Source organism: Heptranchias perlo, chromosome 6, assembly GCF_035084215.1.
Source record: "Heptranchias perlo isolate sHepPer1 chromosome 6, sHepPer1.hap1, whole genome shotgun sequence".
Classification (NCBI taxonomy): domain Eukaryota; kingdom Metazoa; phylum Chordata; class Chondrichthyes; order Hexanchiformes; family Hexanchidae; genus Heptranchias; species Heptranchias perlo.
In genome coordinates this window covers 33953872-33978100 of record NC_090330.1, presented here as the reverse complement: position 1 = coordinate 33978100, position 24229 = coordinate 33953872, and the positions used below count along the sequence as shown (strand labels likewise).

Here is a 24229-nt window from a genome sequence, read left to right as displayed (position 1 = left end):
AACGTGGCACAGAGGTTCTTCAAGAAAGTTTTGGTAGAAGAATGAGGAGAGGTAATATAAACTAATTGGTATAATTTTAAAGGAGGTGCAGGAATAGAGAGACCTGGAGGTGTACATACACAAATCTTTGAAAGTGGCAGGACAAGTTAAGAAGGCTGTTAAAAAAGTATATGGGATTCTGGACTTTATTATTAGAGGCATAGATACAAAAGCCAGGAAGTTATGTTGAACCTTTATAAATCACTTGTTAGGCCTCAGCTGGAGTACTGTGTTCAATTCTGGGCACCACACTTTAGGAAGGATGTCAAGACCTTAGAGAGGGTGCAGAGTGACTCCAGTTATGTGGAGAGACTGGAGAAGCTGGGGTTGTTCTCCTTAGAACAGAGAAGGTTAAGGAGAGATTTGATAGAGGTGTTCAAAATCATGAATGGTTTTGATAGAGTAAATAAGGAGAAACTGTTTCCAGTGGTAGAAGGGTTGGTAACCAGAGGACACAGATTTAAGGTGATCGGCAAAAGAATCAGAGGCGACATGAGGAAGCATTTTTTTACGCAGCGAGTTATAACGATCTGGAATGTACTGCCTGAAACGGTGGTGGAAGCAGATTCAATGGTAACTTTCAAAAGGGAATTGGATAAATACTTGAAGGGAAAAAAATTACAGGGTTATGGGGAAAGAGCAGGGGAATGGGATTAATTGGATAGCTCTGTCAAAGAGCTAGCACAGGCATGATGGGCCGAATGGCCTCGTCCTGTGCTTGTACCTACTATGATACTATGAAAGTGGAAAAATGATGTGCTCCCTAGGACCAACATCCCTTAGCTTAACAAATGCAAAACTCATCAAAAATCTTTTAGAAAAAAAAGTGACCAGTGCCAGCAGCTCTTGTACCTATAACTGTAGGCAAAATGGGGAATTTGATGATATTGATGTAGCTGACCAGAGCTAGCATGATAAGTCTCATTCATAATGTTCTGGGGCTGAATCCTGCTGTTAATTTCTGCACTCCTTTACAGTTGTTGGAGATGCACATTATATTGTATATTCCCTAACATAAGAAACACTTTCAATAAATGCTTAGCCAGTGTTTGCAAAGAAGAATTTCACACATATTGGGCTCGATATTAGGAGGGCGGCGGGTTCGCGGTGGGGGGGGGGGGGGGCGATTGGGCACGTGGGTAACGCGCCCGGTGAAGTCAGTCTGCCCCGCGCGCGATCGCAGCCTAATTGGATCCACTTACCTGGTCTGCCGGGTTCCCCACTGCTAAGCTGTGCGGCGGGCGGACTGCACATGCGCAGTAAGGTCTGTCAGCTGGAGGAGCTCTATTTAAAGGGGCAGTCCTCCACTGACTGATGCTGCAACAAATAGGAAAAATTACAGCATGGAGCAGCCCAGGGGGAAGGCTGCTCCCAGGTTTAATGATGCCTCACTCCAGGTATCATTGGATGGGGTGAGGAGGAAGGGGAGGACAGAGATCTTCCCCCCGGCGGGCGGGAGGAAGCGGCCTGCCTCTGCCACCAAGAAGGCCTGGCTCGAGGTGGCAGAGGAGGTCACCTGCACCACCAACATATCGCGCACCTGCATACAGTGCAGGAGGCGCTGCAATGACCTAAGTAGGTCAGCCAAAGTGAGTACACTTACTCATTCCCCTACACTCCGTCTGCCACATCACCGCCCCCACCCCACACCTCCTTCTGCACTGCCAACACTACTCTGTCACATCACCCCTCACACCCACTCAAACCTCATCCTCATCTTACCTGCACTTACTCACCTCGCCAGTACTCATCCCGCCACTACCACTCAACCCAATCCTCATACAATCTCATGGCTCTATCTCGTACTCACCCTCTCATGCATCTCTTTCATGGTCAGCCTCACTCAACCTGCCACTACCTGTGCTGCAGCCACAGGGCATGCATCACATATGTGCAGTAGGAAGCGTAAGGCAAACGTGTTGTGAGCATGAAGGGGATGCACAAGGGTGTTTGAGGGTTTGTCATGGTTTTTGCTTATATTTAATTTCTGACCAACTCACATTACATATTATATTGGCACCACTACTGCCACGTCTTTGCGAATCTTGTCTGGTTTGTGCAATAATGCCCTTTCCTGAGGATCACAATGAAGACCCACAACTGATGCCACCCATTGTGTCACTGCAGAGTGGGTGTAGGTGTATTTGCAGGGCTCTTTTGTGCAGACGACTGAGAGACGTTGGCGATGTCCCCGGTGGCACCCTGGAAGGATGCGGAGGAGAAGTTGTTGAGGGCAGTGGTGACTTTGACAGCGACAGGTAAGAAGATGGTGCTCGGGCCAGCCGGGAGCAGCTCGGCATGAAGGAGGCTGCAGATGTCCACGACTACATGTCGAGTGACTCTGAGCCCTCCCTCCTGCTGTACAGGTGGATGTATCACAGCACTCTGTTGTGGAGCTCCACGTGTCAGAGGTGGACGGCGTGCATGGCGTGGCCGGTGATGCTGCTCGGCCTCCGAGGAGGTCATGACTGCAGCTACGGCGGCCCCCATCCAGAAGATGTACATCTGAGGGGGTCCGCAAGGTAGGTACATGTCTCTGGACCCCGGGGTAAGTGTGCAGGTTGGTGACTTTGATTGTTAGGAGGAGGATGGTGGAGGCCAAACTTTGTCCAAAGTGACAGAGTGGCCTCCTGCAATGAGTGAGGGTCTCCCCCGACCACCTGTCAAATGGACCTTTGCAGCTACCACAGGCTGACAGCTGCAACACGTCCATTTCAACTGGGAGTGTTTCCCCCAGTATGGGAAACAGTCCCAGTTGTTTGTAAAATCTCACCCCTCCTGAAATATCTCCTTAATCAGGTCTGTTAACGACCTGAAATACCAGAAAAAATACTGTTAAGTGGCACCCCGCCGGCTTTAATTGCCTGCGGGAGTCCCACATGCGGGGGCTGCGCCCGCACGTCAGCGCGTCTGTGGGGAACCCGGAAGTGAGCGGGTTGGAGCCGGGCTCCCGACCCGCTCCGGGAATCCCCGATTTTCGGAGCCCCCCCCGCCAGGAACGCACCCAATAGCGGGTGCTAATATCGGGCCCATTGTTTTCGCAAAGGGACTCTTATTATAAATGGTAGAATGAGTTGAAAGATACGAATATCAAGTAGTTGCACAGCAATATATTTTCACCCTCATGTAAGACCAAGTGTTTCCATTTCTATTGGTAGTCCTATGTTTCAAAGAATCTTGAGCTTAAAAAATGAACACAGGCAAATAATTGCTAAGAATGTTGTCTTGTGGACTTTTTGATGCTCGTGGGAACTATTAAATGCCCACTAAGATACTTCACTCCGAGAAGATTCGCATAATTTACATTTTCTTTTGGAACTTTAATAGTTATTTTATTGCAGCATACATTTCTGGGTTTGGCAGTTGGGACTTGGGATGAGAGTGAAAAAAAAAGTAATGAATAAAAAGGACTGAGAAATGAAAAAGAGAGAAATAGCAGGGAGGGAAAGAAAAGAGCCAGTGAAATAACAGAGAAAGAAGCATAGAAACAAGGTAAAAAAGATAAACAGCAGAGAGGAGAAGCATTAGAAGAAAAGCAGTAACAACAACTTGCATTTATATAGTCCCTTTAACGTAGTAAAACATCCCAAGACACTTCACAGGAGTGATTATCAAACAAAATTTGACACTGAGCCATGTAAGGAGATATTAGGACAGGTGACCAAAAGCTTGGTCACAGAGATAGGTTTTAAGGAGCGTCTTAAAGGAGGAGAGGTAGAGAGGCAGGGAGGTTTAGGGAGGGAAAATACAGAGCTTAGGGCCTAGGCATGGCCACCAATGGTGGAATGATTATAATCAGAGATGTGCAAGAGGCAAGAATTGGAGGAGCACAGAGATCTTGGAGGTTTGTAGGGCTGGAGGAGGTTACAGAGATAGGGAGGGCGAGGCCATAGAGGGATTTGAAAACCAGGATGAGGATTTTTAAAATCGAGGCATTCCCAGACTGGTAGCCAATGTAGGTCAGTGAGCACAGGGGTGATGGGTGAACGGGATTTGATGTGAGTTAGGATACAGGCAGCAGAATTTTGCTGAGCTGAAGTTTATCGAAGGTGGAAGATGGGAGGCCAGCCAGGAGAGCAATGGAATAGTCAAGTCTAGAGGTAACTAAGGCATGGATGAGGGTTTCAGCAGCAGATGAGCTGAGGCGGGCGGAGACGGGTGATGTTACTGAGGTGGAAATAGGTGGTCTTGGTGATGGAGCAGATATGTGGTCGGAAGCTCATCTCAGGGTCAAATAGGACGCCGAGGTTGCGAATGGTCTGGTTCAGCCTCAGACAGTGGCCAGGGAGAGGGATGGAGTCAGTGGCTGGTGAAAGGAGTTTGTGGCGGGAACCAAAGACAATGACTTTGGTCTTCCCAATATTTAGTTGGAGGGAATTTTTGCTCATCCAGTATTGGATATCGGACAAGCAGTGTAATAGATCAGAGACAGTGGAGGGGTCGAGGGAGGTGGTGGTGAGGTAGTGCTGGGTGTCATCAGTGTACATGTGGAACCTGACGTGTTTTCGGATGATGTCGCTGAGGGGCAGCATGTAGATGAGGAGTAGGAGGGGGCCAAGGATAGATCCTTGGAAGCTCCAGAGGTAACGGTGCAGGAGCGGGGAGAGAAGGTGAATCTCTGGCTATGACTGGATAGAGAAGAATGGAACCAGGCGAGCGCAGTCCCACCCAGCTGGACGGCAGATTAGAGGCGTTGGAGGAGGATGATGTGGTCAACCATGTCAAAGGCTGCAGACAGGTCGAGAAGGATGAAGAGGGTTAGTTTACCACAGTCACAGTAAGAAAGTAGATACAAATATTATAGTCATATAATTTAGAGGGGAACCATTTTTTTTAAGGAAATTAACACATTGAGGAAAAAGTAGGGTGAGAATTTAATTGCTCCATCAACTTTCTTAGCACATTTGTATTTGTATGCACACATTAAAATCTGATTAAAAATGGAGAGAAAAGGTGTGAAGAAGAACAGTTTGATTGTGATATGGGAGCATCAAAGTCCAAACAATCGTTTTAATAAACAGAAAATTACGACGCCAATAAACAGTTTATATGACAACAATGGAAAGGTTAGGGAATCAATTAAGCATCAATAAAAATAAATGGTAATAGATTATTTGAAATACTTGTTCTCTAAAACAGGATATGTGCACAAAACATTTTGGCAAAGTCCCTATATGGGCTGAAAAAGAATCATCTGGGTATTTCTGTGCAGCATGTCAGCAATAGATTTGCGATTCAGCATTCACTGACCTCATTCTTTACTTAACCAGGGCTTGTTTTAGAATGTAGAAGAAATAAAACCAAGCACATTCATGTTACCTCTATCATAGCAGAGGAATTTCCAACAAGGGGCTGAATTTGGTTATATTTGCTATGTTGTATAATCCATCACAAATATAACTAGTAGATAGAGTAGATAAGAATACCTCGAGACACTGTCACACAAAGGTGAGCTGGTATATACATCAACACACCTAAAATAGTATAGGTTACCCTCAGATTCCTTTTAGTAGCTACCACGGGAGAAATACTTCCTCTGCAATCAATAATATAATTGTGTTTGGAACAGTACCTGAAAAGCATGGAAAACAAAGCAATACTGTGAAAATCATTAGCTTGGAGAAAATTGGCAGAGACTCAATTTTATATGGTTCATTGATTCTTCACAATTTTACTTTTTGTCCTAGTGAAGATTCTGTAGAGTTTGTGCACCTGTCTTTGGCTTTCTTACAAATACTTTGTTGGTATGAGTGAGGCTCATTAAACAACTTCATCCTACTTGTATTGGCCAGGTTATGCTAACTGTGCAAAGTGGGACTCATATTCCCTATGAATCATCAAGCACCACTGTGTAGAGGAAGGCATGTTCATTTGACAACTTGTATTGTGTCTACATGCTTGTACATGCAAATGGTGCTCCGCATTCTAGAGGAAATGGAACCAAGCAGTAAGTGCACCTTACTTCACCCACTCACGTACAAGTGGAACCAAGCAGTGGATGCAGCCCATTTCACGCACCATATACATATTGGACCACTTATTACTATCCCTGGACAGGGGGGAGGAATATTAACGAGGAGCTGGAGCGGGTGAGGGAGAGTGCGTATTCGGCCGAAGAACACAGTAAGGCCGAGGATGTGAAGACTCTGGGCAGTGATCAGGGCTGGGGAGGCCGAAGGCTGCCTTGTGAGGCCTGGGGATAGCAGGCCTGCTCCTCCTGGCCCACATGGAGTGCTAAAAGAGCAGATCTTTAGCACTTACCTTCAGCAGTCAGCAGCTCCCACCTCGGGCCTCCCCCTCATTTCCAGTTAAATTTAAGTCGCGTTGCTGATGAAGTCATCAGGCCACGACTTTGGAAAGTAAGACTCCATTGCCAAAGCACCTATTTGAGTAGGACTTGAAATAGAATTGGGTTTATGATGTCATAGATATGAATTTGCTCTGAAATTCATGGTATAACATAGGCATTAATTTATATTACCTAGGGTGAACTCACCAGTCAGTTTCTATGAATGGCTAGGGCCTAATAAACATCAAAACAAGAAATATGAATCATAGGGACTGCACTTCAAAAGTACTTCATTGGCTGTAAAGCGCTTTGGGACGTCCTGAGGTTGTGAATGGCGCTATATAAATGCAAGTTCTTACTTTACTTTCTTTACATGTAAACAGTGAAGGGCTGTAAAGGAAAAGGATTTCATGAATGTATCTATAAAGCAGGCAAATCAAATGTTTTGACACACCTCAATGGTATTTGCTTATAAGTCAAAGTAAGTTATTATAATATTGCACAGGTTTCTGGTGAAGCCACTAGGAATATTGGGGGTAATTCTACATTACCAGTAGGGAGCCATGCTTCTAGGGAGTGCAAGTTAGGGAATCAAGGCTACAAGCCCTACCTCTGGTTCATGCTTGAAGTGAAAAAAATTACAGAGCTATGGGGAAAGAGCAGGGGGGTGGGACTAATTGGATAGCTCTTTCAAAGAGCCGGCTCAGGCACGATGGGCCGAATGGCCTCCTCCTGTGCTGTACCTACTATGTCTATGATACTATGCTTCCTTCAAGCAATGCAACAACTGGGTAGAATTACCCTTACTGTGCATGGTTGTGGTGTCAGCCGTGGCTCAGTTGGTAGCATTCTTGCCTCTGAGTCAGAAGGTTGTGGATTTAAGTCCCACTCCTCAGACTTGAATACAAAATCTAGACTGACACTCCAGTGCAGTATTGAGGAAGTGTTGCACTGTCGAAGGTGCCATCTTTCAGACGAGACATTAATCCGAGCCTCTCTGGAGGATGTAAAAGATCCCATGGCAGTACTTCGAAGAAGAGCAGGGGAGTTCTCCGCGATATCCTGGCCAATGTTTATCCCTCAACCAACATCACTAAAAAAACAGATTATCTGGTCATTATCTCATGGCTGTTTGTGGGAGATTGCTGTGTGCAAATTGGCTGGCGTGTTTATTATATTACAACAGTGACTACACTTCAAAAGTACTTAATTAGTTGTGAGGCACTTTTGGGACATCCTGAGGTTGTGAAAGGCGCTATATAAATGCAAGTTCTTTCTTTTCTTTCTTTAAGACTTCAAAATTACATTAGAGCATTATGAACACATTTTAGAGAAAAGCAGCAAAGCGGATTCCAGGTGTAAGGCTCTAAATTATGAGGAGAGACTCACAGAGCGAAACTTCTTTTCATGGGAGAAAAGGTTTTGAGAGGAGACGTCATCCAGGTGTTCAAAATGCTGAGAGGCAGGGATCTAACTTGCACAGAGAGGATAGAACTCGACAACCTGACTACAAAATTAACAACCTTCCAAAAGAAACTGGACATTAGAAGAATTTCTTTTGCCATGGAATAATGGTTTGTTGAGGCAGACCAGCAAAAACATTTATTGTCATGACAAACAATCCCCATTAAAGAATGGCTGCATCAATATTTGGACCCTGAAAATTCAGGATGCAGCACATCTCAGCATTAGTGCCAAGACGCACCTGCTAGGAACCTCTTCTGCTGGCCCTGGTGGACATCCTGGGGTCAGAGGAAGGTTCCCTCATTTGCATGCCAATGGTAGGCACCCACACCACTAGTGGTAACTGCCATAGTAAAGATGCTGGAAAGTGTGGTGAAATTGGCCCGGCTGGAGGAGGGGTGTCAGGGTCCTCCCCGGACAGGTCATGGCACTGGACCCAGACTAGTTTCCAGTTGTCATGGCGGACTCTTGCTGAAGTTATGGTGGGAGTAAGCCGGAATGGGCATGGATTTTTAGACCCTGGTTAGGAATGGAATTGAAGTTGGAGGAATAAATACAGACCAGAGAAGATCAAATGCTCCATGAAACATAACGATTCATGTGCTAATAGGACCATGAAATCAACAACAGGGCAGATTTGAATAGTGGAAGTTGTAAGGTTAGGTAGATGTCCGAGGCTTTGCTTGGTAACCTCTGGAGGTGAGGGAACAATTTTCTCTCAGGCGATTAAGTAAATTGGACGGAGCACGTGACAAGGCAGATTGTATGTGGTTTGTGGAATGAATCAGCTTAGTAGATTGCAGAACCTGTTCTCATTCCATGCTTCTCATTTCCTTACACTACATTTATATTACAGAGCTGATGCCAACGGCAGCCTCAACTTTGGCAGCAGCACTGTCATATAAATGAAGTGATGCTAGTGGCTCCAGCAGCATGGAATACTGCTTAGAGGGTGGCTCCCCCCTCACCGCTGTCAATGCTGTCAAACATAAATGGCAACCACCAGTTGCTATTTTTGCAAACCATTGGCAGAGTATTCAGTCCACCCATACAAGGCAACAATGCCGTTTTTGTATTGCTGGTTTGTACAAACCTTCTTCCGGGTCAAGGTCAGGGAAGATTGACAGCCAGAAAATTAGTCGTGATTGGGAGTTTTAAACAAGCACCCACGTCCAAACTTGTACATGTGCAGTTGTTTTGTGTTGTGCCAACACTCTGCAGTTTGCCCTGCAATGTAAAAGGGGTAAATTCCAGAGCACTGAAAAAACTGCTTCTACTTGAACTGGTTCTGTTGGTTTAACATGAATATGGCGTTAGTCTGAGCAGGCATTGCACAAAAATAGAGACCTGTGTTCTGCTACTTAAAAGGGCATTAACACCTGAAAGGCAAGTTTACAGATAGGCTCAGTACTTGGAACCGTTTCAACCAGAAAGTCCTTTTGCATGAAGGTTTCCTATCTTCAATGGGACACTTTAATAGACCGAAGCTACTGAGACCCAAGGATATTGGAGACCCAAATCTTTGTGGGTCTTGTGAGCTGCTATTATGTCTCCAATGATAACTAAATATGCAGATGTGGTTTCCCTCCTTTTAGCAATGGACAATGGCTCCCTGACCTCCAACAGGTCTCAGCTGGAGAAGTAGTGGGAAGGAACAGCAGAGACTGGCACACGGTAGTAGTAGATTTCCATTTGTGTCAATTTAGTCCAAAATTGTGGTGTTGGTGCTGGTTGGGGGAGATAATACTAAAGTGTTACAAAATTAAGAAATTATTTGTGTCTGAAAAGCATATTTACGTTACACAAACCGTATGAGCTGATACGATAAATTTTCAAAACTCAATGACAACTTACAATTGCATAGTGCCTTTAACAGAAAAATGTCTCATGGTGCTTGGGTTTGTCATAAGGTTTGCTCACCTCAGAAAGCCTCAGGTGCTCATGCAGTAACACGTCCTCCCAGACTTAATGAAAATATCAATAAGCAAGAAGCAACCGCAGAAGGAAACACAATAACCGCAATCGATTGTATTGAAAATGCATTGGGCTTTGAAAGCATTGAATAAATGAAACTGGACTTAATCTTCAAACCATTATTCTGAAGATAGTTTATGTTCAAAATAGCACTAGATACTGAAAAAAACGCTGCAAAGGTAATTTACAAGAAAAATACAATAAATATTTCACATGTTGAACTGTTCCAAGCAAAGTATGTATCACGACATCCATTATATGGTGAATACACAGCACCAGCAGAGGGTGCTAGAAGCCTATCAATGTCACTCATTAAGGAACTTCACATCCACAGTTGTAAACAATTTTACAACACCAAGTTATAGTCCAGCAATTTTATTTTAAATTCACAAGCTTTCGGAGGCTTCCTCCTTCGTCAGGTAAATGAACATTTACCTGACGAAGGAGGAAGCCTCCGAAAGCTTGTGAATTTAAAATAAAATTGCTGGACTATAACTTGGTGTTGTAAAATTGTTTACAATTGTCAACCCCAGTCCATCACCGGCATCTCCACATCTTCACATCCACAGGGTCAATAAACACAAGCAACAGCCCTGTTCAAGTGTGCATAAAACAGTATTTATTTGGTCTTGTTTAAGTGTGCATAAACCAGTATTTATTTTGGTGCTGTTGGTGAATAGGACACTGATTGTGGTTTTTGGATCTGCTAAATCATTTTGTAAAGAAAACTGAATGCAATGTTGCTCAATATTTTCTGTGACATAACGTTGCTTGAAAACTGCAATAAATTGTTTCACAAGACTGCGATGTTCTTAGTTTAAGAGCTCCTCTTTCAAAATAAAATCATAAAAGATATATAGAAAGAGGGACAATTATGGAATTAGTGGAGTGTGACCATTAACTGGGGGTGGAGTGGAAGAAATGTGGTTCTAGTATGCAAGTTATTCCAAAAAAAATAATCTTGCTATTTTGCCCTTTGAGGTGACCCCATTGCTGCAATGGTTGCTCTGTGCCATACATAACGTGATGAGCATTACAGCTGTTCCAACTGGCTGAAAGGAGTTGCGGTTTTACAGCATGGGATGGTTCCTGCCAGTTTCCACTTTCCCCCTCACGATGGTGCAGTCATGCAGTGCAATAGTCACCAGCTCAGCTGATAACTGATTAAACTTGCCTAGTGAGGGCTACCTAGCTGTAAAGCCAGTTGAAGCATTAAAACGCAGGCCCCTGGTTGAGAATCCAGTGTTTCATGATGAACAACAATGGGTCATCCTGCATTTGCCCTTTAACAATCTGGTCTCCATATTATAAAAAGGATATAGAGGCACTGGAGAAGGTGCAAAAAAGATTTACTAGGATGATACCAGAACTGAGAGGTTATACCTATCACAAAAGATTGACCAGGCTGGAGCTCTTTTCTCTAGAAAAAAGAAGGCTGAGGGGTGACCTGATAGAGGTCTTCAAGATTATGAAAGGGTTTGATAGGGTAGACGCAGAGAAGATGTTTCCACTTGCGGGGGAGACCAGAACTAGAGGCCATAAATAGAAGATAGTAATTAAGAAATCCAATGGAGAACTCAGGAGAAACTTCTTTACTCAGAAAGTGGTTAGAATGTGGAACTTGCTACCACAAGGAGTTGTTGAGGCGAATAGCATAGATACATTTAAGGGGAAGCTAGAGGGAGAAAGGAATAGAAGGATATGCTGATAGGGTTAGATGAAGTAGGGAGGGAGGAGGCCCGTGTGGAGCATACGGCATGGAGCTGTTGGGCTGAATGGCCTATTTCTGTGCTGTACATTCCATGTAATTCTATGCAAAGTAGTCTGGAGATTATATTGTTGTGTCTATATTAAACCACATGAAAATCCTGATATGCAGCATTAATAATACAATCATTTAGTTCCGTCTTTCAACTGTTGGAAACAAATGTAAACAGAGAATTTAATTTGCCATGGCTCAGTGAAAATAAAACAGTAGCTTACCTGCTGATGAATTTTTTTAATACATTAAAATGGAATTGATTCTGAGTGAATAAACTCAGGATTAGAATCATAACACTGTCGCATTACAGGGGGGCTTTATCCAGAACTAATGCATTAATAGGCATTTGAGAATATACTTTGTAAGCACATTCTGCAAAGCAGTATTGAAGGATTTGTAAACAGGGTATTTATAAGAGCTTTGGAACCAATCATCAAAATACTCAGCTGGGTTTGGATGGATTAAAACTGATGCAGAACAACTGGATCCTAAAAGAAAGGTTTAAATCTGTTACTGCAGCACTTCAGACCAACTTTGGGGCTTATGTTTCATAGTTCTAAGGTAATTTTTCACTGCTGGCAGGACTGTCATTGGATTCTGTATGATGATATCTGGATAAACTTTCAGTCGAAAATGACTAAAGGTAAAGTGCTATCACTATTTCTCAACTCACAGCTGTTTAATTTCTAAACCCATCTCATTTTATTTGGGCACGAAACTCCTGCTCATTTTGTATATGCTGCTGTCCTGATATAGTATTAAAATTTAGGCTGTACAGGGTAAACTTGTAATTGTACTTGTAACAAGACTGGCATGTCAGTCTCCATAATGCTACCTCCAGTTAAATTATTATTGAAAACACAATCTAAACATGATTTATACATCTAGCAAAACAGCACAACACTGCAATCCACCCCCACTTTTGCTCAGTGCCAATGACTTCTGTATTTCACTTTTGAGCAGGTAGATACACCATAACAACAACAACTTGCATTTATATAGCGACTTTAACATAGTACAGAACAAAACTTCGCAGGAGTGATTATCAAACAAAATTTGACACTGAGCCACATAAGGAGATATTAGGACAAATGAACAAAAGCTTGGTCAAAGAGGTAGGTTTTATGGAGCATCTTAAAGGAGGGGAGAGAGGTAGAGAGGCAGAGAAGCTTAGGGAAGGAATTCCAGAGCTTAGGGCCTCGCAGCTGAAGGCATGGCCACCAATGGTGGAGTGATTAAAATCGGGGATGCGCAAGAGGCAACAATTGGAGCAGTGCAGAGATCTTGGAGGGTTGTAGGTCTGGAGGAGGTTACAGAGATAGGGAGGGGCGAGGCCATGGAGGGATTTGAAAACAAGGATGAAAATTTTAAATCGAGGCGTTCCCGGGCCATACACCAAATGGGTTTATCTCAGGTGGGCCATTGTTCCACTGGCATAATCACAAATGTGCAAGCTACAAAGGATCTTGCCCCGATCACTCATGAATCGCTCTTCTCTCACTGCTGTTTGTTGGATCTTGCTGTGCACAAATTGGCTGCTGTGATTGCCTACATTACAACAGTGGCTGCACTTCGAAAGTACTTAATTGGCTGTGAAGTGTGTTGGGACATCCTGAAGTTGTAGTTGGTGCTATATAAATGCAAGTTCTTCTTTTTCTTGTGTCAAAATACCCATCAGACTTTAGAAATCAAAAGAATTCTAAACTGCTCACCTGTACAATGCAATGTACCTGAAAAAAGATACCATTTGTGTGCAGCTGCTGCTTGCTGCAGTGCTCACGTCTGTCTGTGCAGCCCTCCTTTACTCATTTTTAAATTATTAATGGGAAATGCTAGTTCCAACTCAACATGTGTTAGGAATATGATACACAATGGGGAGCAATGGTTTATGGGACTATGTCATGAGTTTAGTCTGTAACTCATTCACGCCTGTGGCAGTCGAGTCATTAGCCCCATCATCACTTTGTGCTTTATGTTCCGGTAAATCACATTTCTCACTGGGCATCCCATACATAATTAAAGTTAAGGTTTAAATTAAGTCATTACCTGTACAAGTTGGTGTACAAGTTACATTCCCCATTTTGCTGAATAAATAGCAGCTCAACATGGTTAGCATAACTAACTTTGCAACCAGTGTTTTAATAACAAAATATAACTCGACCATTGTCCCCTTTCTTGATTATCTAGCAATACCTCCAGGAAATGCATGTCTGGACACTGGGTAAAGTAAGGACTCAGCTTGGCTGTGATGTTTTTGCAGTTGATAGTCCTCTGACATGCACTGTTAAGCTCATACATGAATAATGGCCACTTGGATGAGGTACCTTGCCTTGAAAATTGTACCCCAGCAAGGAGCCAAGGCCTTCAGGAGAGGAGAGAGAGAAAGAAAGAAAATTGGGGAGAAAAAATGATTTTTTTTTTTAGGTGACATGGGATTGTTCGATTGACAAGTGACGCCCGAGGTATAATTTTCACCTTCGTGGGTCACCGCATAATTACCATCGGAGATGCTGGTATAAAAAATACCCACTCTTGCTTAAGTTAGCATTCTCCACTTATTGGTGCAAACCATTATTTGAAATATTCAAATGTTCACTGCACAGACATTACAAGTAGCCACAGCCATCTTCCTTAGCTCCTGGTGGGTGGCACCCCTAAGTGAAAAGTTTATCCCCAATGTCCTATGACCGAGGGTACAGCTACTGTGGTAAGTACAGTCCATGTTCTCACCACTAGTATTATTGAGACAAAAAAAGACAAAAGACACAGGACGTCCCATCCAGCTGGACCGTCCCCCACCACCTGTCTTAGGTGGAGAAGTTCCTGAGGAGGAACCCTGTGGTCGGCACGGAACGTTCTGAGAGTCCTGCAGGGAAAGGAGAGGGTGGATATGATTGGGCAATTCCCCAACCAGATGGTCGATGCCATTTGGCAGAACGTCTTGTCGCCAGAACTGACCAACAGGCACCAGGATGTAGCCTGGATGGTGGTGAGAAGAGCCCTTCCAGTGCGGTCCTTCCAACACGCATGGAATCTCAGCGCCACCGTGAGCTGCCCTCGAGGCTGCGGCGGAGGCGAGACCGTTGTCCACCTCCTGATGGACTGTCCCTTCACGCAGAAGGTGTGGAGAGAGATGCGTTGGTATCTGTCCCAGTTCATCCCCAACAGCTCGGTAACACAGGATGCTGTGCTCTATGGGTTGTTCCCCGGGACGCACACCGAGAAAGATATCAACTGCTGCTGGAAAACCATCAACTCGGTGAAAGAGGCCCTATGGTCCGCCCAAAACCTGCTGTTCTTCCATCTGAAGGAGCTGTCCACGACCGAGTGCCACACTCCAAGGTTCAGAAGTACATGCTGCGGGATTCACTGAAGCGAGATGTGGCCTGCGCAAAGGATCTATGGGGAAAGGCCAACGTGTAAGACCACCCCACTTTGTATTGTACAGCATGTATTAGAAGACATATACTGTGTTTTGAATTGTAAAAATTAGATCATAGTGTGCATGATCTGCATTGTATTGGTTTGAACTATATTGCTTGAAATTGTGCCTTTTACGTTGAACTGTGTGTATCTTAAAATTTTATGAAATAAAGTATATTTTGAAATATTAAAAACAAAAAAAGCTCTTTTACACTGGTCAAACCCATTTTGCTGAGTGCTACTAATTACTCTTTCCCACTCCGTAAGAAAAGTGCAAATTAAGTAAACTGGCAGTAGTACAGAGGTTTACCCCACTGGCAAGTTTGCTGCTGCTAATGATTTTACACCTGCCAGTTGCTTAATTTTCATCCACTCCTGTTACCATCAGTGGGAATATCCAGCCCCACACAATTGGCTTCACTGCCCTTTGTTGCTTTTTCTTGTAGTAAACAGCAAGAATTTCCCACAAACAGCATAAAAAGCTGCCATTTGGGAATCTAAAAATTCAAATTTTCTGGAATTTATCCAAATCCTTTGAACTGCAGCATTTTAAATTCTTCCCAATTCTTAATTCTTTCTGAATTATACTTACCTTTTTCTTCACTTTGTTGGTTAATTTTCCTTTTAAGTTTATTGCTGTTCACTATTTGCTTTCCTTTTCTACTTTTATTTTGGCTTTTTTTTGTTATTCCTCCCTTCTCTGCATTTTTGTTTTCTGCATTTTATGTAATTCCTTCCAGATTTGAAGTCAGCTCCCTTTAGATCACTTCTCCTTAATTTGCTCATTCCTAGTAAGAAGTGAACATTTCCACTATTAAGCTGTTCCTGCGTCATGTCCTGCAGAATACTAGTACATTGCAATGCTTTTGTTATGTGTTTTTTTTTACCATTAGTCTGGGTGAAAGCCAGAGGGCTGGTTCCCTGATTGGACGCTTTTGCCAAGAAGCAGCGCTCACAGGGAGCATTTTAAAATGGATAGAAAATCAAAGCTAGAGGGTCATCTGTTCAACTACCAGTGGCCCCTGTGAGCGCCGCTCCTGGGAGTGCCCGATTTCGGCAGCAATACTCAGATTCCAACCATTATAAATTCCAAATTATATTGAACAAATGAAAAAAGAATTGTGATCTCCTACCTCTGTACTACTTGGTATTTCCTGTCTGACATATTCCAAATACTGTATACACAGCATAACTGCATTAAACGATAATTAAAAATCAGGTAAAATGATTGTGAAAAATATTTTTTGACAAATTCAGAGCAGGTGTATTCAAAGAGAATTAAAATGTTCAAATGAATTTCTATAATCTCAGTTTCCAATAGTCTCAAATCAGAATGCAAACAGACCAATTCTCGAGACACACAAATTCATACAAACATTGTTGGAATAAACGTAATTAATTACTGCTGTTGGGGGAGCTTCTTAATGTTCAGCTTAGCATTCCCGCCCCTAAAATAAATCAGTGAACAACTAATTCTCTAAGTTTTATCACTGGTCACTAACATGCTCTTCTAATGTGCTTACACTTCCAGGTTTAGCTGAAAATGATTTAAGAAAGATGGGCCTTACAATCTGTGTCTTATAATCTCCCACAGTCTTCATACTGAATCTTCTTTCATTTCAAAACTATAGTATCTCATGAGCATCAAACAAAATAATCGCATTGTAAAATATCATCATTGCTTTCCTTTTGACAATTATACATATCTGTATGGCTCATCACTCATCTCCTTTCAAAACACGCTGGCACTTTGATCAACGGCCAACAATGATTTCCTGTGTGTGGTAAAGTGTTTTGAAGAAAGATCAGATAAAATCACATTTTTCCATTATGAACTAGAAAGATGATTTGGTTGATTTACCAACAAATGCGATTTGGGTGAAAAGTGATATCTGTACCAAGGTAAAAACCACACTGACCCTTTTATCTTCTTTAAAAATGTGCAAAACCAGATTTACTGGCAAGTAACAAACTTTTAAGCAGCTTTAATGGAGTGATCAAAAGCACATACCTTAACCATAAAGACAATGTACAACTCCCTCATTGTACTCAAACACCTACCAATGTTGAAAAATTATCTGCATTAGACCATAAAAACAGGACCTACAGCTCTTAACAGTCAGATGTGGGAGTTTAAGTTCAATTAAAGTTTTCTCTCTGTGGTAGGCAGGGATCTCTTACCCACAAAACTTTCTAAACACATTAAAGTGCTGCCATGCCACATCTTATTGGTCCTACTTGATCAAAGGGTTATGAAACTTGCCACATAGTTGAGGTATTACATTTAAGAGTAGAATGTGTAAGGCATAGGAAACTTTGTACTCAAGGTCACAGTGTTCTTCTAGAAAGCAGTTAATTAGCAGAATGGATGAGTTCCTTACCTGTAAAAGTCACTGTACTGGAGCTTCAGCTTTCCTTCTTTCCCAAAGAAGTGTACCAGCAGTGTTGTGTTGATTTCTTTGCTACCTTCCTGTTGCAAAGACAGAAATAGATCATCGACCTGCTTGACTGCAGTGCTCCTAAAAGTGCGAAACTATCGGGTCAGTAGAGACACGTAGAAAATCTTCACAATCAAAATGTAACATATTGCGATGGTGACGCTATGTTACAATTCACAATTAGTGACCGTTCGTCAACAAACACCATAAAGCACAGCTGACAGTGCAATATTCAAAGGGGCAGTTGATAATGTCACAGTCAGTTCTAGAACACAGGTACTGAGTGATATTTTGCTGCTGTAAACTATCACTTGGATTATGTTCTGGGCATATTACTTGCCTGTAATCAACTATAAACTTGCAGCAATCAAATTGCTAATCGTTCAACACGAACATCAACAAGCATCAATGACCAACCATGTTCCGGCAGTTGGTGTCCATAATCGCTAGTAGATCAGCCGTTTTTTTAATGACTAAAAGCAAACAAAAACTTAACTTGTAGCCATAAATGGTAAATGTACATAGAATTGTCCTTTTAAATGTTCAAATTTCTGGCCACAAATGATTAATTTGAATAATATATGCTGACATACGTATGAATGTTGTGGAAAAGGTTAACTAATGAAAGAAAATCATTTACAATTTGCCAAATATAAACAAACAGCATCCACATTTTCTGCTAAAATTCTACACATTTCAGGATGTTACATGCTCAGGATCCTCTGTGTCTTCAGGGGAAATTCCCCCGAATGCATGCTTCGCCCAGAGTCCCTCAATGTTATAAACAAACATCCAACAAGAGAAATGTACTCAAATGTAATTTTTTCTATCCTGAACATTTTATCTATAGGTTATATTGAAAATGTTGGCCTAGAAATTGCTCACAGCGGCGAACCAACAGTGCTCACTAGTCCATAGACTTATACTAACCCACTAACTTACCACCATTTTTAATGGGTGCACTTTCTCTAATAGGAAGTGGAGAAGAGCCCAGCGTTAGCTCCAGCGAAGCTAGGACCCATGGGAGAAGTGAGAGGAATCACTCTCTCCCCTCGGCCGATCAGATTGCAGCATATTTGACAACTGCAAAGAGTTTCTGCAAGCTGGAATGTAAAATCCAGGAAGTGCAAGGTACAATATTAAAATCATTTGTAAAAACGGTTATAGATAGCAAAAAAAAGAGGGCAAGAAATAATCGAATTAAATAAAAGAGGCAGAAGGGAAAAGTTAAAAATAATTATTTTAATTTTTAAATTTTTTTTTTTAAGTATTAAAATAAGGATTAATGAGATTCCACATTTTTAAAAGTTAATTTTAATTGTTTGGCAATCATTAAAACTTACCGGGCTGTTAAAACTTAGCTTAGATCTGATATTTTTAAGCGTATCTGTTCTGTGGAGATATTAGTTACTTTCCAGCTGGGCAGATGAGCAAGAGTTGACGCTCAACCATTTTTTCTACTGCCAGCTGACGATATCCCTTTAATTCGAAGCTGTCGTATCATCAGCGAACCAGGAGGAGCAAGTTCCCGGATTTCCGCGTTTCACAGCGCATGTGCAAATGCTGGAACTTGCGCCTCAATTTTGCCACTAACAGTAGTGAGCGCTGTTGAGCTCTCTGTTCATTTTTAAGCAATTTCTGGGCCTCTGTGTAGGCATGCATTTCCTGCCCACAAACTTCACTTCCTGTTGCCGCGATTTATGGTCATTTGTTAACGTCAACATTTAACATTTAAAATGTTATGTAATCAATTATAGTGGAAATTCCCTATGTAAACAAGTCCTACTGACACCATAGCTACAGGTTGCAGCCATTAGGTGAGGATGTAGCTCCACTATATCCTGTACCACTCCATCCTCTGGAACTGCCACAGGAGATCTATTAATATTTAGAAAATGTTTGATTCTGCACTAATATATATTCACCATTGTTATACAAAAGGCATGGTTTCAGGCACAAGACAGGCAGACAATTACACGGCTAACTCTGGTATCGCTCTATTGCTAGAGAAAATGGAGCTAAGCACATGCATGCATGCACACAGAGATCTGTGTTGTGTGTTTGCATGCATGTGCTTAGCTCAGTTTTCTCTGGCCGTAGAACGGTGCTCACCAACACTGCTTAGGCACTTGTATGTGTGTAAATGTCGCAACTTGTGCCATTCCTACCTGAGTCTATATTAAATTCACATGATGATTAATGCAACAAAATTATCAATGCCTATAAGGCAAAAAAAATCTCACTGCAGTAACCTGAAAATCTGTTAGGAATGGGAACAAACTTGGAGTGCTATTGTATCCATAAAGTTTTCATGGTAACAGGCAAGTAATTGTGGTTTTGTCTGGCAGTCAACTTTTACGATTCTTTAGAAATGCTGCCTGATTAATTACAACAAAACATTCCTATGCAATTATGAATGACATCTGTGTTTACCACATAACACAATGAAAATGTGTCCAATTTGACTGAAAACACCATATCTCCACTGTTTGTTCTTTGCACGCATAGTACGTCTAGTCTTAAAAATCAGAGCTTAGGATTTTGAGGCCCCTTACCAGCCTTATGCCTTTCCACTCATAACTTTTAAATCAAATGGGAACCGACAGGTCCTCCAGCAATTATTTGTTAGAACCCATTTTGGCTACATTGCTAGATTTTCATTTTCACTTTTGTTAACATAGGACGATCATACCTAAAATAAATTGTTTTTAATATATCAATATATACAAATAAATTAATATTACTAAATATTTGAGAAAATGTTATAACTCCATAGGTAAAAGACAGAATCAAGTCAATTTTTAAAGAATAAATGTCAAGACTAATAGAGAGATGAGCATTCAACTAGATTCTACACTGCGTTTCAAATTAGTCCCAAAACTAACTGGCAGGATGACAAAATGTTCCTCTTTTTCAGAAATGTTGCATGTAATTTAAAATAATAAAAGAACTTTAATACTGCAGGAGTATTGAGATGTTAACTTATAAAATATACATCACTAGAAATCGCTTCAAAAGTAGATAGTGTACGGCTGCAAATAAGTCAGAAAAAAGTCTGAATTCATTATGGAAATTGAATACAAACAAAAGTGCACACTGCTTCCAGAGGATTTCCGAATGTATCCATGAGGGTCACAATGCTTTGTTGCTTCATGACTATTTGGGACATGCTAGATGGACCAGATGGACTTTTCCTGTCTGTCTGTTCGTATGTCCCAACAAAGTATGTACACAAGAAAGCATTGTGACTCCCAGTGTTCCCTCGTACTAGCAGTCATGTAATCTCCTGAGAGAGTCAAAAAAACCCTAGGAAAATTCAGGGAGTTCTGATGAATGGTCATCGACTGGAAAGGTTAATTCTGTTTCTCTCTCCACAGATGCTGCCTGACCAGCTGAATGTTTCCAGCATTTTCTGTTTTTATCATTGATTTTTCTCTCCTGGAATTGGCATCATTTATCAGCAACCTGGGGGCCTCACAAAATCAGGGTTTTGCACGTGGCTAAAGCTTGCTCTGCTTAAAATAATATCTGCACACACAACAAAAAAAAATCTCTAAAGATACCAAAAACTTCAAACTAGGGTTTCTCTCACAGTGCCCAACATCAATGAAATGTATTCCTGGCCAGGATCACTAGACGTTCAGGAAAATAAAGAGTATTACGAAATAAAAGTCAGACCAGGTATTGTGAAACATTGTCCTGTTTTATCACTAGCTCCAAATTCACACTAATAAAATACAGCATACACTGTTAGAAGTACCAAGATATTAGGAGAAAAGAAGTAGATACTAAGTGACATTTTGTATTTCTTCAGTCTGGGGCTATAGTTTCTACTTTTAAATGGTGGGAATCCATTTACAAGATAGAGTTAGCCAAATACTTAGAATGCACAGTAATGCGACAGAAAATACCTTGCTAAGACTTGAAGTGCAAAACAGTCACTCAGTTCTTCATGGATCAAAGAAAAGCATCCTAATACAGGCACCTTATTACTTGTTCATGGCAATAATACCTGTCAAAGACTGCTTAAAGGTTTATTTGTGTTTCAAAAACAAGAATAACATGGGATTATCAACCAAACCTCACCAAGACAACTTCAATTCCTTCAAAGTGATAGCTGAATATATCTATATATATCTATCTATAAACATATGCCATAAAAGAATTAAAAGCATATTCTAGTGGAGTTGGACTCTCTTTAAAAAAAAGGTTGGTTTAAGAAAGTGACTAAAGAAATCAATTTTCAGATTAAGTATTTAGAGTTTAAGCTGTGTTGCTTTCCACCAAGTAAATTAACCCTTTCATACTTACACATAGGCTCCATCAATAAATATTCAGGATGGGGCAAATTAGATAGAGCTTTGCATGATTATTTTTCATCTTTATAATTTCAAATCCATAGAACATTATGAATATAGAAGACAAAGTATGATTATGACTTTAACACAGTAACACTCTGTATATGCATTTAAAAAAAATAAAACCAAACCAATAACAAACTGTAGTGAATGTCAAACATAACTTCATACCACCCAGAATTTTAAGTTGGTTCAACAAACTTTCGGTAAACACAAAGAGCTCAATTTTCAAAGGGCAGCGGGATGGCAGCCAGGACGGGGGGGGGGTCAAAGGGCACACGGCAAACCCGGATAATAAAAACTTATCGTTCCCCACGCGATCGCGAGTTAATTGGTAGCCCTTAACGTGGCTTCCGGGTTTGCCGTCTGAAAGCTGCGCAGTGGGCGGACTGCGCACCCACATGATAGGCTGTCAACTGGAGCGTATGTATTTAGAGGGCCATTGCTCCAATGGCTTTTGCTGAAGCAAAGACCAAAAAGACACAATGGAGCAACATAGGGGTAAGGCTGCGCCAAGATTTAATGATGTCTCACTTCAAGTTCTACTGGCTGGGGTGAGGAGGAGGAGGGAACTGATTTACCTGGCTGACAGGAGGAAGTGCCTTGCCTCTGCCACCAGGAAGGCCTGGCTCGAGGTGGCAGTGGAGGTCACCAGCAGCAGCAACATCTGCCACACTTGGGTCCAGTGCAGGAAGCATTTCAATAACCTAACTAGTACACTTAATGATTCTCCTGCATTCCGTGCTGCACGTCAACCCCGCCCTCCCCCCCAACTCATTCTGCACTGCCAAGACTACTCCATCACTTCACTCCTCACACCCACTTAAGGCTCATCCTCAACTTACTTGCACTTCCTCACCTCCCCATTAGTCACTCCACCACTACCAGTCACCCCAATCCTCATCCAATGTGATGGCTCTGTCTGATACTCACCCTCTGATGCGTCTCTTTCACGGTCAGCCTCACCCAAAGCAATGCATTCGTTGGCTGACCACTTCACCATCACTCACTCACAGGTCTGTACTTTCTCCCCTTCTAGAAGAGAGCGCAAAATGCATGCAAGAGGGCGAGGACTGGAGGGGGGGCCACAACAAATAGGGGTGGAGGAGGCAGCTCTGGAGATCAGCCGCACCCTCGAGTGCCTGTCCATCGGGGACGCCGAGACTGGCACCACACAAACTTCTGGTGACATAACTTTAACATTCATCACACACAACACGAATTGATGATAACAATGATTGGCATGTTGAACACCTCGGTATGTTCATCCCAATATGACACATCTGTGCCGATGCTTAATATTGCCTTCTGTCCTTTTACAGGCCGTTCAATGACTGCAGTGGCGGGAGAGGGCGATTCCTAAGTGGAGGTCTAGACCTCTGAGGGCGCACGGTCACATTTTAGCGAGCCATCCTCCAGCGCAGAAACTCACACCTCGGTGGGTCCTATTGGTCAGTTAGTTGGGTTGGCACCTGGTGAGTCACCACACACAATGGAGCACATGCAGACACTGGTGGCAGGGGCAGCTGTGGAGAGTCTGCGTTGGTGGGTGCACTCCTCTCCTGCTCTGCTTAGCTGGACGCAGATGCTGAACCCCGGGGGCCATCCTTTAACAGGAGAATGATCGAGAGACAGCAACACATTTGCGAGGTACTGGAACAGGTGCCACGCACACTCTCCTGAATAGTGCAGAGGATGGAGGAGTCCAACTCCTGCATGAGTGTAATGGTGGCACAGGTACGGGATGTAATCTCTAAGATAGTGTCACAGGGACGTGAGCAACTGTCTGAGATAGTGTCGCACGTAACTGCGGAAATGTCTGAGATAGTGTCGCAGGTAAGTGCAGGAATGTCTGCGATGGAGAGATGGCTAGCCTCCGTTGAGCTTCAAGCACAGCTCACAAGAGTCCATTCAGGCCCTGACAACGGCCATTCAGACTCAGGGTGAACAACATTCTGCTGTCTTAAACAGGCTGATACTTTAGAAGTGGCTTTCCAAGGCATCATACATGTCCTCCAAACTGTTGTCCAGCAGAGTGGTAGGAGTGATGTGGGCCTGGTCCAGGGGAGGGATGATGGCAAAAGGGGACATGGAAGTGGGGACGCCACTCAAAGTGCACCCACGTCTCACCCGTTGCCCTCCTCTCAACCAGTACCCGCAATGCTGCCTCCTCTCCAGGTGGCTGAGTCAGCCCCTGCACAGGTAGATGTGGAGCAGTCTTTGGAGGGGCCCTCACGGGCTCCAAAACCAAGAGGGCATATGCCGAAAGCATCTAAGCAGTCAGGGCATGAACATGAGCAACCTGCCACTACCTCTGCTGCAACCACAGGAGATGCAGCACGTAGAAGCGGTATGAAGAGAAAGACTAAGGATTGGTGATCACGAAGGGTATGCACAAGGGTGTCTGACAGACTGTCATGTTTTTCATTTAAATTTGGTTTTTGTTAAAGTCACATTAAATGTTATCATTGTGACCACTACT

The 24229-nt window shown here is 42.6% G+C and overlaps 1 protein-coding gene across 2 annotated transcripts in view; it reads right to left on the bottom strand.

The window, feature by feature from the left end:
• Positions 1-24229, bottom strand: part of micu2 (mitochondrial calcium uptake 2) — a 440913-nt gene that overhangs the window by 30506 nt on the left and 386178 nt on the right. For both annotated transcript variants that reach the window (XM_067986065.1, XM_067986066.1), the window contains one exon: positions 17333-17421. In XM_067986065.1, coding sequence (XP_067842166.1) covers positions 17333-17421 — 89 coding nt within the window. The remainder of the gene's footprint in view (positions 1-17332; positions 17422-24229) is intronic.